Below are 16320 nucleotides of genomic sequence, written 5' to 3' on the forward strand. Positions count from 1 at the left end.
ATTGGGATCTTTGCAATATTCTATATCATTATTGGATTTACAAATGAAACTTTGCCTGACATCATTATTTTTGGTTTTGTAGGACCGCCTGGCTTTTGGTGGCCCTGATTTGAATGTGGTGAATCTATTTTCATTGTGATCTACATTATTATTAATTTCGTTATTAGCTGATATGCTCAGCGGGTCAAAAGCGTGCGTTCTTTGGTGTGTTAGGGGCTTAGACAGCGACAAATACTTAGGCGGCTCCCCGTGCTTATTTATTGTTAATTCATACTGAATGTGCGGGTCTAGGACCGCGTAGACATTCTCTTTGGCTTCTTTTTCCAGCGATGTGAGCGCATCCTAGAAAAATACAACTATTTTAATCAGTCGGCAATAAATCAACAGTAGGCAGTGAGCTTTCATGTTAATCTCATGGCCGAGCACTTAGAGTAATTAAATGTCAGGTGAGTAGTGGTGACAGTCACGCTATTATCTAGATGGAATCTTGATCGAATATTTTTTTAAGTTGTATTTTTTCAAGCGGTGTTTGTGGGTAAAGATTTCTAGAAACCACTGTAAGCATTTTATTTATATTATTGATCAGTATGATTCTCGAGAAAATTAACGAAAACAAATATAGCTTAAAGTTAATATAGCTTCGAAGATACACCTAACTTTGTGTAATATTTCCCAAACTTTATGGGATGTTTTTATTAGGACTATTAAGAGTTATTGATGTCACATTCTATCGATTAGAAGTAAGTAATTAAGGGGGTGTGTCCACGTTATCGAACTATATAGAAGAAGGGTGAAGTTTTTTTTGTAGTTATTAATCTGTAACGATTTAACTTGGACAATTAATTAATGATTATTTCATAGGGCGTTTATGTCTTAGTATTGGGCAAAGACCTCACTCTTTTTTTCTTCCAATGATGCTTCACCTGTGCTTCGTGTATCGCCATTTGTTGAATTTGCCGTGCGGGTTTGCGTTTAACTTCTCATTATCGATTCGAGACTTGCCATAATACGCAGTGAGAATCAGGTAACCAATCACAGTGTCCATTGAAACGCGTGGACAACCACACTACAATGCTATTGGTTCGAATCGACTCGATAGTGAGAAGTGAAATGCAATTTAAATCAAAATTTATAATTTCATCAAATGCCTGAATCTTATAAGAATTCTCAAATTGAATAATGTTACATGCCGTGTAAAATCTACTCATTAGTACGAAATTAGTGCATTTAGGGTGTTCAAGATAACTCATTTTGCAGTTAGTTACCTATTAGTCTGATAAGTTACTTTTTAGGATTCCGTAGGCAAATGACAAAAACGGAACCCTTATAGTTTTGTCATGTCCTTCTGTCCGTCTGCCCGCATGTCATAGTATTTTTTTATTGAGTAAATGCGTGATTTGGTTGACTTGTATTATGAAAAAATATTTTAGGAAACTTTTTTTAAATTATTTTCGGAGGATCGTGGTCTATCTTAGGTAGGTACTCAGTAAATATATTTGTCAAGTAAGTAGTAGGGATTATTACTAAACTACAACCAGATTAAGAAAATAAGTGTAAAACAACAGTGAAGGTTTTGATATGATATGTTAAAAGTAGATAACAATATTTTTCAGATAAAAGAAACGCATGATGACAAAGTACTATTAGGAACAGCCACATCTTTCTACAGAAATTAAGTCTGTAAGAGAATTGGCAATGGGCTTAAATGCCTGTTTAAAGATTTGATAAACAGGGTTGGCACTGCTACAGTATCTACAGTACCTACTCAACTACAGTATCTCAAACAAGCGACTAATAAGAGCTTTTTCGACCATTATAGAATCGTTTCAACTTGTTAGGGGGCCGTTGAGTGTTTTCTAATTAATGTAATTATTTATTAATACAATTATTTTCCCGGCAAGGTATAAAAAGGCTAAGAGTTCAGTGTAGTTAGTGGTGCGTCACACCTGTGCATCACACGGTGGTGGGGGGCTGCAGCACCACGGCCGCGCGCCGCACCTGCAGCGCGCCGGGCGAGTAGCGCGCGCTGGCGGCGCCCCCCGCGCCCCCGGCGCCCCCGGCGCCCCCAGCGCCCCCCGCCACGCCCGCCACGCTGCACGACAGCAGCGCGCGGGGGGGAGGCGCGCGCGGCTGCTCGCGGGGGGAGTACACCGCGTCCGCTGGCAGCACTGTCTTTTCACTAGAAAGATATTTACAACTTTTATGCTATGTTTCACAATTTTCTGACAAAATATTGCTAGATGTGTCTGATATGATAAGTCTGTAAAATTTTAAATCTTTTCCTTATGTTACTTATATACTATCATATGCTTTCCCATGAAGCGGTGAAATAGGCTGTTAATGTTTTTTTTTAAATTTTTATTACTGGCAATGCGTTAGTGTTGAAACCGAATTATTTTAATAGATACATTTTTATAAATAAATAATCAAATTTTATGTTTTATAAAAAAATAAACTCACCTATCTAAATCATCAGTCTTGTATTCTACGCTTTCTGTAAATGAAAAAAAAAAGACATTGATGAATAAAACATATTTAGGTACTTAATAAAATATCCCCTTCATAAGGGGTGACAGATTGTATGGGACTTAATACAATTTTCAACATAAAAAGCTGAAAATTGGCAGACTTACTTTTTGTAACAAATAACAGTAATAGTAAATTCAAAAAATGTTTAATTTACGTTTGTGGTTAATAAAAAACCGGGACGTATAACGTCATGGAAAATGGGACGGCACGCGTTGCAGAAAGCGGGAGTGGGAGTCGGAGCGGGAAATGGGAAGGAGACACGTAGTGGGAAACAGAACGGGATACATTGCAAAAAATATGATGGCACAATATGTAGGAAGCGGTACGGGATATCTACTTTACATTACATAGCAGGAAGCGGGATTGGACAAGTTTGCGGGACGAGACATGCAGCGGGAAACAGAAAATTGAAGTAAAGATGAGAAAAAATGCGAATTTGAATCATATATTGACCAGTCTTACAGAGTACGCGAAAAAATTACTGAGATTTTGCTATGAAATTCACGCCGAAGCCGCGGGCAAAAGCTAGTAAATAAATATAAATAAATTGTATGTCTCAGAATCATTGCTATTAAAAGGGTCGAAACGACAAAAAAAACTTTGCTTTTTATATCTCACCATCAAGTCGATTCGCATTGAAACTCGGCTAACCAATCACAGCGCGTCATTATGACACAACGACTGCGTTGATCCGTCGACGGACGGTCAACGTGACGGAGAACAACGGAGCCCAAAGGAGCAATGGGGCATGGATCTAATTGATATGATTACCTCTCCGCCGCCGGCACTTGATGATGAGGCAGAGCAGGATGACGAGCAGCGCGGCGATCACGAGCGCGGCCGCTATGATTGGCGCCACGTACGCCGTCTCTGTTGTATAAGTTATATATTATCAAACTAATTGTGACTCGAGACTTCGCTGCTGTGGGATTTTCTATCCGTTCTATTTATTATATTCTACCCGTGTACAAAATTTCACAACAATCCGTTCAATAGATTTTGCGTGAAAGAGTAACAAACATGGTGTATGTTTGTTCACAAACGCCATCATCGGGAAGATATACAGTATACAGTGATAATATCGCAAGGCGGGACCGCACGCCAAATACTATTTAGGAAAATATCATACCGAACCTACATCAGAACAGAAAACTTGAAATCAGAGACATAGTATGATTAGGTTAGCACTGACCCTTGCCTGTTTTTATTACCTCCCTCTAAACAGTGGGAATGGCATCGACACTTCACACGACATAAAGTAGAAGTACGAAAAACTACTAAAGAAAAGCATCCCACCGTGTATAGTCAAGGTGACGGCGTGAGAAGATATCCCTCGTTCGTTTTCCACTTCCAGCACGTACATTCTGGCATCAGCTTCCCCGGAGTTGGAGATCAATAGTGTGTAGCGATAGCAGCCGTTGGCTTCTGATGGTTCCACAGCTCGGAAACGACCTGGAATATTAAGTAGCATTAGTTAGTTATAAGAAAAGTGAGCGTCGTTTTGTAAAACTAGCAACAGAAAACAAAGCATGGTAAAATAAACAAAATAAATTCCGTTTAGCTTAATTGATGTCGCATACGACTAGTACTTTAGTAGCTTAGTTATCGAAGTTATTATTTCACTAGCCTTTTGTACGCGCCTTCGCCCACATGTGAATTTTCGCCCCCCAATTTACACTTATTTCGGTGTTGATTTTTGAAAAAAATAATAATGTGTGTTTGAATGGAGGTCTTTAACTGTAGATGTAGGAACAACCGTCGCTGTGTATAATGCTACTAATATTAGAAATGCGAAAGTTTTTAAGGAATTTGTTACTTTTTCATGCAAAATCTACTGGACGAATTGTTATGAAATTTCGTACACAGATAGAATATAACCTGGAACAACACATAATGTACTTTTTATCCCAAAATTCATGGAGCGAAACCACAAACTGGGAGCAATTAACATGAAAGGTTTTTTTTTCTCTATCTTAAAAGTTCCTGGGCATTCCTCCCCTTATTTCAGGGAAATGAGAAGATATAACCGTACCAATCTGCGAAGGCACGTCGAGCCGCAGACTGCCCCACAGCCAGCAGGCGCGGCGCGGCGCGGGGTCGGCGCACACGCTGGCGCGCACGCGCGCCTCGTGTCCGCTCCACGCGTGCGACGAGAACGACTCCGCGCCCACCGGCGGGCCCAGCACGTTCAGCCTGATGGGCTCGGATACGTATTTCCTGCTCAACAAGTTTCATGTCAGCAAATCCATCACAATAAAGAGAAAATATTTTTATATTTGTTTGTAATGAATAAACTCATAATCTACTTGACCAATTTTGATGAAATTTGGCAGAGACAGACGAAACCTTCACGAGTGACATAGGCTTTTTATTACGAGTATGGTCGGGGCGACCCTCTAAATTGAAATTTAAAAATCATCTTCAACTTAGAAGCGTCGAAACCAGGGCTAATTGCCCACTAAGTACGTATTGTCTTCGGTATTCTTGTCCGAATATTGACACGAATATCTTTAATGAATCTTTTTGTATTATTATATTCTGCAAGAACCAGCTAGAAAAAGGCCTGACGCTGTACAGTTTGATGAACAAGAAGTGACATTTCCAGCGTAGGCAACACTTCATCTACCACATGCCTTCAATGATAAAGCCACGTAATGGTAAGCAATAGGCTTCGATGGAATGGGCAAGTTATGAGAAGATAGGATAACAATGTTTTAAGAAAGGTACAGGATGTGAATTGAAAAAAGAAGAAGAGATGGATGGAGTGCGTTCGGCAGGATATGGCTAAGAAGAATTTAATACATTAGACAAGAGAAAACGAAGAAATCTGGCATGCTGTATCGTCTTCACATTAAGTGAAATGAGGACAGTTAAATTAAAAACAAAAATTAAATTAAAAAATTAAAAAAAACTAAAGCCCAAAAAATACACACACAATCTTAGAGTAAAAAACAAACTTAATTTAATAATCCCCAGAACTAACTACGGAAAAAAGACGATACTATTTGAGGGAGCACAGCTATACAACAAGTTGCCTAATGAACTTAGAACAAGTATGAGCATAAATGTATTTAAGAAAAAACTTAGACTACACATCGCGACCAGTACCATATAATTAATTTGTGATTTGTAAATATTTTTAATGTACCCTACTCATCTCATTTTAAGTGGAATGTAATTTCTTTATGAGAATAAAGTTCTTTAAACCTAAATAGGCAGATGATGATGCTGTAAAAGGATTTAATTAATCAAATTAAATTAAAAAAGGGAACAAGTTCACCTCTCCTCAGTTCCAATGTGGTTGATGGCGACGCAGGTGTACTGCCCGTGTTGAGTGTAGGAGATGTTGTGAAGTTGCAACTGCGACGTGGTGGAGATCGGGTAGCGGTCGTCATCGAGCGACGACATGTAGCCGGATGGAGACGGGCTGAGAAATTTGATGAAATACATGTGAATACAGTAAATAAAGGGTTTATTTACAATAGTTCTTCAGAGTGAATAGTAGCTTGACTAGGTACTTAAATTGTTCATTTCTGATTTTCTTTTTGATGTCTGCTTTATTTTGTAATCCCACTTTTAATTTAGACTAAATTATTGCTAAATCAAAGGATTAAATATCTATTACTATTGGATCCGATATCCTGTTATGAGAAATTAAAAATCAATAGGAAAATTAAATAATGTTTTTGGTTAAATCTGTAAGCGCACGTTAGGAGAAGAGTCATGTAGAAACCCGAGGTATACTCACTTGTGGTACCAATGATAGGAGGGCTCGGGGTTGCCGTCCGCCTTGCACTCGAGCGTGACCTGCGAGAACAGGTTGGCTTCCACCGCTGTGTCCGGGCCCACCCACGTCACACGAGGAGGGTCTGTAAACCATGGAGGTTTCCATTTATTAATTTACTAGTATGGCCCCGGGGCTTCGCTCTCGCGGGAATTTCAGGATAAAAAGTAGGTATTAAGTGTTATTCCAGGTTATATTCTAGCTGTGTACCAAATTTCATAACAATCGATCCAGTAGATTTTGCGTGAAAGAGTAACAAACAAATATACATATACACATCCTCACAAACCTTCGCATTTATAATATTACTAGGATAGTAGGATTAATCAACACCAAGATTATTATATTGTTTAAAGTTTGCCAAATTGCTTTGCAGTTGTAGTGCAAATATATTATGTAGTCAAAGCAAAGTCAGATTCACTTCTCTTCCAGCGCAGATTGTAAAAATCGATCAAGAGATATGGCTTCTAATTTGAGATTCTTCTCATATAACTCTTGGCTCTGATTACACCATAAGGCATAAAGGCGTGATACTGTGTGTATGACAATTCTATATCGATTGAAGAACAGAATTTAAAAAGATTTGGAATGGCATGCACACGCTAAGATACGCGTATATAACATACCTACCTATGTAATTACGTTATTATTGCGAAATTTCGGACGTGTGTCCATCCCAACGCGAAAATACGTGAACGCGAATACATTTGATACATTCGCATCGCGTCGCATCGAGCCGCTTTGTCTCCATGAGAACAATCCGTAAGCTAAGAGAACTAAGAACAATATTCCACTATTTGTTTCTTGCGCAAAGTTTTCATGTTCCAGACGACTAGAGTTTCAAGTTGGTTCAAACTACCCTGCTCTTAGTTATTTTCTCACTTCATATGACAAAGATTAACGTGTGATGTAAGTTAATAGGGGAATTAAGTTAGTTTAATAGGGGAGAACTTACATTTGATGTCAATTTCGATTTTAACAGGGTCCGATGTTCCTAAAGTATTCCTTGCTTGACAGCCGTAAATTCCTGAAAAATATTTGACAAGTTTTTTATTTAGACAAATTAAAAAGCCCCCGACTTTCAATATTCATTTTGCTACAACTTTTGGACGGCTGAACCGATTTTCATGAAATATGGCTAAGAACACTCGGGATAAAATTATCTATGATACAAAAAATACTAAACGAAAATCGGTTCATCCGTTTGGGTGCACGATGCCACAGACAGATAGACACGTTAAACAAATAACACACCTCTTTTTGCGTCGGGAGTTAAAATATTTATTCTCCACATATTCTCCACGTATTGGTACCAATAAAAGGTTACTTAGTGACAAGATCATAGACATTGATGTACCTCTTAATTATAAAAACAATTATAATGTTGGTTAGCTCTAAACTTTTCACGGATAGATAGTGTTCGTATATGGTTCATATTACTGATTTCAGATTTATTTCATGTTCATTAATTGTCATTCCAAAGTGTAATACTATTTGTAGACCCGAAAAAAGAAGAAATAACTTAGTATGTATTGTGTAGGAAATTAACTGAACAATTATGGGTGAATTTCACGAGCGTTTTGAACGCCGCCGTGTGCTGTGTATAAGTGTTTAAATTAAATTAAATTTAATTAAATTTTGTTGTACCATACACAGTTATCAATTTAAATATCATATTTTATAAATAAGTATAGTACTGGTACTGGTTTAGTTTTAAAATAAATCTTTATTTAAAAAATGTGCGAAACTAATGAAACGCTACACGCCGCGTTCAAACAGTCTTGAAATTCACCTTTATGAGCTATTCTATAGTTTTCATTATCGTTTATGTGACGATGAAAGTACATTGCGTATTCTCATGTGAGTTATGCATTGATACCTGACAAAAACAAGCAATGGCCAATTCGTTGTAAAGATGCAAACAACGAATAGATTTTCACGTCTTTTTTCTTTTTCTTTTATGCAAAAGTATTCTCACTTAGAAGCAGCCATAAATTCTGAATGAGCACTAACACTGCAGAGATCGATCGAAGGAAACTCAATTTGGTGCCTAGCTAAACGCATTTTAATTGCATTTATAGAACGAAGTGCTGTGCTGATGCTGTTAGATATTTGGCACCGAATATTAATTTAATTTTTTCAAAGAATTATATCTATCGATAAATGATAAGTAGTTGTATTTTATGGCAACGCGCAACGTAACTCTTTGCTTCAAGTGCTAAATATAAATTTAAGTTGTTTTTCGCCAATGTCATTATATGTTTGATGCAGTTTACACAGTTGAATAGGAAATTCTTTAACCATATTGATAAAAAAAAGAATATAATAAAATAAAAGTACAGTAAAACTCAATATGTGTAGGCGAATCGTATACTTAGTACATCTTTCCGTGTCGCTAGTAATAAGATAAATGAATTCGATAGTCTACAATACAAAAATATACGAAAAATCATAGGGGACTCACCAGTATGGTTTCTTGACACCGGTGCTAGATAAAGTTTTGGTCCATTTGTGGCTATGACCTGCCCGTTCCTGGTCCACCAGACGTAGGGCTTCGGGTTCCCTTCAGCTCGGCACTCCAGGGTCAATGCACTCGAGCCCTCTTCTAGATTGGCTAGAATGCTCGGGTCTGCGCCGTTGATGGACACCACGGGAATGACTGCAATGAAAAACATTAAAACAATAAGAAATGGATCGAGACAGATTCATCACAAAACCGTATTTTGTGTCTTAAAATGAATAAGTTCTTCTAGCGATTATAAGAAACTTAGATCATGTCACATCTATGTGAGAATATTTACTTTATCATTTCTCTGCTCGACTCTACCACCTCGTGCTGACCAGTGGTTGGTCAGGCTGATTAGTCAGTAAGTATTAACTTCACAAATAATTCTTACATCAAATATGACAGTTTTCTATAACACAATAAAGATTACAATATATATATTATTTCACATTAAGGAAAAATACAGTTATAAACTTGAATATTCAATTGTATGCTATCGTTGAGTTTTTATCCTATAACACAAGCCGCAATACACACAGATTGACTGTATGATTTGTCCATTTGTATTGTATTTATTATGCGCGCAAAGCACTTTTTGTGTAGGGTACTTACAAGTGACATCAAGCAGAGCAAAGGAGTTCTTGTAATAGGGAGGCTTGTAGGACGGGTGGTGGGCCCGGCACTCCAGCTGCCGACCATGGGCGGACCGGGTGGCGCCCAGCTCCAGGGTGGAGCGCGCAGCCCAGCGCCGTGGCTTCTCCATCTCGGTCGTGTTGGTCTGGCTCCACGCTGTCAGCCGCTCTTTTTCTGGAAATGTTTCGTTTATTTTTATTAATTATAAGTTATTTAAAAATAAATAGGTAAAATAAAACTAACTGAGACTAAGTACTGAAACTATCAATATTAACTTTCAAAATTTAATATAGATATCTAAAGCTAGGCAGGGTGCCCATCATGCAGACGGGAAGCATTACCGCGCTGAACTTCTAATTAATAATTTTCTTCATTTATATTAGGTACACAGTTCGATGGATCGAACTGTTTCGATTGTGAACATTTGAGAAAATTGATCAAATGAACCATGTGCGTGAGAATAGGACCCCTAAAACCATTAATATACACAACTCGTGATCAACTCATGATCAGAAAGAACTAGCATCGAAAGAATCTGAAAATATTGCCAAAACAACTTATTGCAGCAAACTGAATGAAGATCTATGTACTTGACACAAATACTAGCATTCTCTAGTGAGCAAAGTTTTAACATAAAATGTAAACCCATTTCTACTACTTTCTATGTTTCTATTCAAACTTTCTTCGTCTAAAGTTTTGAAACCTTACAAATCCCTAGTCGATGGATAAACCCTAAAATGATTCTTTGCGATAGATTTCACAGATGATGGTGTTAGCTAGGATTAGCCTAACTCGAGAAGGTGCATATTTATCGAAATTATTCTAAAAATGTTCAAAATTTTTACTAATATGCAATTGCCACCATAAACTGGTTGTCCTTTTTGTTGTGATTTAATTTAAATTTTATAGAGTACTTATATAATTATACAATAAATATATTTAAAATTATTGCATTTATCGTTATTATCCTGTAAATACAGATGTAATTTTCGATATAAAATAAATAAAATGAAGCACTTACCCAAATACCACTCGATATAAGCCGGGGGGTTGCCGAACCTCGCCTCGCAGGTGACGGAGGCCCTGGAGCCAGCGGGGATGGTGATGTTCTGGCCGTTCATGACTTGGGAACCGTTGAACCAGATGCGAGGGTTGTGGGGCGGCTCGCGAACTGCTAGCGTGGCTGGCGGGCTAGAAAGGGAGTCCTGGCGAAATAAATAAATAATAAATATAATAAATAAATATGTATAGACAAATCACACAGATTGAGTTGGCCCCAAAGTAAGTTCGAGACTTGTGTATGGGATACTAACTCAATGATACTATATTTTATAACATATACATATATAGATAAACATCCAAGAACATTTTGCGCGAGACATTTTGGGCATAAAACTGGGAAAATACTGGGCGCAAACCCATGTATGTTGGGGTGTAATGACTCCCACACTAGGCTGTCGCTGCGCCGGATACCGGAAGGATTACCTGCACGTTTACAAATTTCATATCGAGCTGCGGAACTTTGTGACTATTATAGCACACCGAGTGTTTATTCACCCGGAGTTAACTGTTTGTGAGATCGTTTTGAGTGCGACAGTATCGTCGAGTTTTGTTACATCGAGAACTATACTTAGTGATATATTCACACTGAAGATTTTTGTGGCTGCTGTGTTTCTTTGCAACAAGAAGATTGCTGCGTACAATTTTATAGTGATTCGATTTGAGTGCTACGAAACCCTTTTTCATTGTTTCCTAACAAAAATATTTGTATTATTAACTTACAACGATCTTACTATTAGGAAGGTAAGACAGTCTTCCCACTCTAAAAGAGATTTTACCAGCGCATCGCGTAGCTGATGCCAGGCCTACGGGCCTACGATGCAACAACAATATGCCAGTGTTACATCAGCCATCAGCTTTAGTTACCATCAGGCTGATGATGCAGTGTCGCACCACGATCTTACTAAAGGTGTTGTAACTAGCACATCGTAATTGCTAGCAGCGACCTGGTACTGCCACTGCCCATCGTTTAGAGGTAGAGTAGCCGCCTTCATCCCGATGGAGAAATTACCCCTACGATCTTACTATACATGTTAAGACACACGTACCGGCACATCGTAGTTGCTGGCGGTAACCTGGCACTGCCACTGCCCGTCATCCAGGGGTAATGTAGCCGCTTTCACCCAGATGGAGCAGTCGCCACCCACTGGGCTGTTCTCGTTCGCCCACTCGTACTTTCCAGGATAAATGCCCACGGGCTGAAAAATAAATTAAGTTTTTATTTCATATTAGCAGTCCGTCACCGTCGTTGACGTCGGTTTCGCTCAGGTTATCATAATTCAGCGGGTTCATCGGGTTAGCGGGTGGCGTAATCTAATAAAATGTATATATTTTTTTAATTTTCGCGAAGAAATAAAGGAAAAATGTAAGGAAGAATTGCACGTCGCTTAGCAATCTGAGTAGTGACATGTCGTTAACTATAGGGATGGATTTTTTCTCGTACCTACCTATGCGAATAGGTAAAACATTCCATCCCTTTATATAGTTTGATAAACTTTTAGAATTTTCACGGGGGGAGGGAAGCGTCACAATTGTTTTTCCGTCCGTGTGTGTATAAATAGAATATTTTTCCTATTCCCGACAGGTTTATTTCACTTTGTGCAACTGGGTGTACGAAATGGAATTCAACAAAACAGATGAAAAAGAACAAACGACAAAATAAGATAAAAACTAGCGTTGTATGAACTAATTTGTTAAAAAATTCATAGTCGAGATGACTATAATCCAAACTAACATTATAAATGCGAAAGTAAGTTTGTTTGTAACCTCTTCACGCTTTATCTACTTAACCAATCTTCTTGAAATTTTGCATACATGTATTTGAAAGTACGAAGGACATAGGGTACCTTTTTCTCGGAAAAATAAAGTTTCCCTTATGAAATAAACGCGGACTAACAATGGCGCCGCGTTTTTATCCTTGTGATTGTCCTTGTGATACTTATACATCGACATGATCAAAGACTCTTAATAATTAGATTTATTGGGTTGTTTAAGATAGCGTTTAATTGAATTAGCCATAATCTTGAATCTAAGATAAGAGAACTGCCATGCAAAGGAACCCATCCAACCTTAGAAAACGTAATCGGACAGACGAGTGGATGAACCCAAAGGGTAGATCCTTATTAGAATTAGGTACATAGAGTTAAGCTCGTGTAGACAAGTTTAAATCAGACATTAACTTCCACTGTGATTAGGATAATTAAAGAATGTGAAATTTTGACATCCTGTACGGAAGTTCATGGATGTTAACGTTAGGTTGTTAGGTTCAGCTAACTAAACATGCTCGTTTGTTACGAACGTTGTATGGATTTTATGTACAAAATTCGTGAAATAATACGATTAAAATGATTGGTATTTGAGGGACAACATTAATGTAACTATATATATATATATATATATATATATATATATATATATATATATATATATATATATATATATATATATATATATATATATATATATATATATATATATATATATATATATATATATATATATATATATATAGTATACTATTACTATAGTATAGCAATTACCGAAACGAATATAATATCCTAACCAACACAAGATATATTCTCTTGTTTGATCAGTCCGAGCTATTTGCAATTAAACTACACCTTATTACGATAGTAATTGAAAATATCGGTTTATACTGTGGTTATATCCGCGAACCAAATTTACCCGAATCCACAAATTTAACCCTCGTGTGCGCGGGAACCGTAATCTATAAGGATTGGAACTAGTGATGTGAATGATTCTAATTTTAAAAATCTTTTTATAAGTGGTCAACATTTATGCTAAATATAAAAAAAACTATTGAGCTGCCAGTTTTTTTCAGAAATATGTTTAAAAGGAAACATGTTTTTCGTAAAGGTGGTTTTTGTAGAATCTAGTCGTAGAATAATAGAACGATGCTATTATTTTATTTGTATTTGAGCTTCTTTATCAGTTTATTTATATACCTCATTCGTTTTAATCACTACGTTGCCAAAAGATAACATAAGGAAACTAACATAAATATTTAAGTTTTTTTTTTAAATAGAGTGTTTTAACTGTCTTCCTATAACATTAAATTAATAAATTGTTTACAAATTCTATGGTGTGTCTCTTCATAGTCGTATTCCTCATGGCTGAGGGTCGTTGTCATTACGTGGAATAAAACACACAACAACTTTCTTGGCATTATTAATGGAGTGGTTTGCCATTGCCTTCTCCATTTCACACACAAGTTAATAACAATCAACCAGTGTGCAGGTTTCCTCACGATGTTTTCCTTCACCGGAAGCAAGTGGTGGTCGATGAAAACTACTATAGGTACATGAGTCAGATTGGTATACAAACTCATGTGGCCCGAGTAGGATTCGAACCTGGGACCTTTCGATCCACAGGCCGGCGTCTTAACCATTACACCACCACCGCTTCCGCTTTTGTAAAATCAGAGCCCAATTTTCAAAGTTTTATTTTTTATGCTGACCCATGGCTCTTCACCCGACTGAAACCGGGAACACGCGAGGAGGGATAAATCCCACAAATATTAAGGCGAAAATTTGTAAGTATATTTGTGACTTTCAAACTCAAACTGCTGGGCAAAGTTTTATGACATTTGCTTATGCCTTAAATGAACACATAGGGTACTTTTGATCCTGAAAATACGCGGATACCATAGGATTTGAGATGGATCTGCACAAAATCCAAATCGTAAGTATATTTTTTAACCGAATTTAAATTACAACGAATGATAATTACGGAGGTAACACCTCGTGGTGATAGTTAATGAGTTCTTTACAATTTTTACCAACCGCGAAGGACCCAACACTATAAGGCCGAACCTATGGCGGTTTCCCCTCGCATATTGCACAGGTGGCACAATTAATAACATCAAAGCCCCATTAAAGCGGCAAAATCATTAGGGTGTTTGATTCACCGTTGTAAACACATATTTTATGGGAGCAGTTCGCTAAGTACTCTTTTGGGATTTATGTCACGCCGCGATGGAGAAACGAAAGCTTTTTCAATTAGTGAATAAAACCGCAGATTTTTTTTTATTATGTACTTATCGCAAACCTAGGTCAAAAAATACTGTTTTATGTTTTGTGTAGTCGAAAATTTAAGCCTAGATCGAAGTACTGTTATTTAGTCTAGGATCACCTTAATTTTTGTACACCGCCTTAACTTCTAACGTATAGCTACGGGTAGGTATATGTATTCTAGCTGAGTCCCAGTTTTTATAAGTATTTAAATATTATTATATTAACATATTTTTTAAAGGATAGAAAAAATTCAGACAGGTCCAACATGCAGAACAACTGGAGAACTTCTAGTAGTGAGATACCATGAAGATCGCGGAAGTGGGTTTGAATAATGATGTGTAAATCATAGGACTAAATTAATATAAAACAATTTGTCTGACTTGAATCTAAACTTTTTCGAAGAAATCAGTTTATAATAGAAAATTCCTACTTTGTTCAGTGTGAAAGGCTCTTACTGTTAAACATTTGTTATCATAATGGAAATGTTAACGAATATTTTTCAAAGGGTGAGTTGTACCAGTCAATTTCGACGTTGACTTTGACCTGACGTTTAGACAAAATGGCGTACTTTACGTACTTTACGTTTTTCTGCGCAGGTTAAAGTTAACGTCAAAGTTGAGGGGTGCCACCCACTCTATTACAGTCATTGTTGTCGCGAATACCGCACTTATCAAGTAATTAAGGTTGTGCATATGTAATGCAAATCAGAAAAAAAACTTCGTTTTGCCTGAATAATAATTTTACCTACGTTTTATGAAAATGTAAGGAAATGGCAAAATAATTGCACACGCGTTGACTCAAACTGGAGTTAGTAATTAGTTAAATAAACAAAAGTATAAGGCGTCAAAACTGTTTCACCTTCAGCCACTAACCGTGACGATTGTAGGTATAAGTCATAGACAATTTGAATTATTTTCCATCCATACGGCATAGACAATGAGGCTACGCAATTTCCGGACAAGGCGTGTATAGTTTATGAGCCATAGACTACACAGAACATCTGCTAGCTTTTCACTTTCTACGCCGAATTATTCAGAAATCTAATAGCTAAACGGATCGGAACGGTTTGGCAAGTATTTGCAAGGCAAATCGCTTAGTTTGGAGGTTATTGTGCGAATTGCCTGTGTGTTATCTGTGTTATCTTTCAATTCTGAATTACGTTCTACTAGTGAAAGCTAGAATTTGATACTAACTGAGTCACAACATAGATAAAGAAAAGACAGAGTTGAACACAGCTTATATCTGGGGAACTGATCACTCGTAAATATTTTGGGAAACTGTTTTTGTGATTTACATTTTTAATAATATTGCAAGAATTTTAAATTTTACGTAAATATGCCTCTCAATTTCGTGCCGTCAACAGCACTTATGAAAAACGTCATACATTTGCGTGCTAGTTAACGTTCTTGTTCATAACTTAGTTCAGTATTTTACAGAAAGTAAAACGAGTAGGTACCTACTTATCTTTTCTCAAAATTAATGCGGCATAAAACAAATTCAACAGAAACCACATAATACAGCTGCAGTTATTTTAAACTCTAATAAAACGACAAATTTCAGATAAGAAGGTAAAATAAATTGAAAGAGAATCGCATTTGTCCTGTAATGTTACAATTTAGAAACACCATTACAGATAGGGATGACATAATACCTGCTCGACAGCAGGCACCTCGCCAACTTATCGAATGTTCCACGAAGACACCACTTCTCAGCTGCCGGAAAATAAGATGGAAACTTGGGAGCGATGTTTACTCATGTAGAAGCATAAAACAAGA

At 37.1% G+C, this 16320-nt stretch overlaps 1 protein-coding gene across 1 annotated transcript in view; it reads right to left on the minus strand.

The window, feature by feature from the left end:
• Positions 1-202: 202 nt before the first annotated feature.
• LOC128674897 (uncharacterized protein) overlaps positions 203-16320 on the minus strand; it is a 73794-nt gene continuing 57676 nt past the window's right edge. The window contains exons 3-15 of the mRNA XM_053753879.2: positions 11561-11710; positions 10474-10657; positions 9432-9626; positions 8778-8972; positions 7269-7340; positions 6278-6398; positions 5810-5956; positions 4562-4746; positions 3826-3981; positions 3301-3399; positions 2461-2494; positions 1947-2179; positions 203-342 (exon numbers count right to left, since the gene is read on the minus strand). Of these exons, the coding sequence (XP_053609854.1) occupies positions 1954-2179; positions 2461-2494; positions 3301-3399; positions 3826-3981; positions 4562-4746; positions 5810-5956; positions 6278-6398; positions 7269-7340; positions 8778-8972; positions 9432-9626; positions 10474-10657; positions 11561-11710 (1764 nt within the window). The 3' untranslated portion in view covers positions 203-342; positions 1947-1953. The remainder of the gene's footprint in view (positions 343-1946; positions 2180-2460; positions 2495-3300; positions 3400-3825; positions 3982-4561; positions 4747-5809; positions 5957-6277; positions 6399-7268; positions 7341-8777; positions 8973-9431; positions 9627-10473; positions 10658-11560; positions 11711-16320) is intronic.

Source organism: Plodia interpunctella, chromosome 13 (assembly GCF_027563975.2).
Source record: "Plodia interpunctella isolate USDA-ARS_2022_Savannah chromosome 13, ilPloInte3.2, whole genome shotgun sequence".
Classification (NCBI taxonomy): Eukaryota; Metazoa; Arthropoda; class Insecta; order Lepidoptera; family Pyralidae; genus Plodia; species Plodia interpunctella.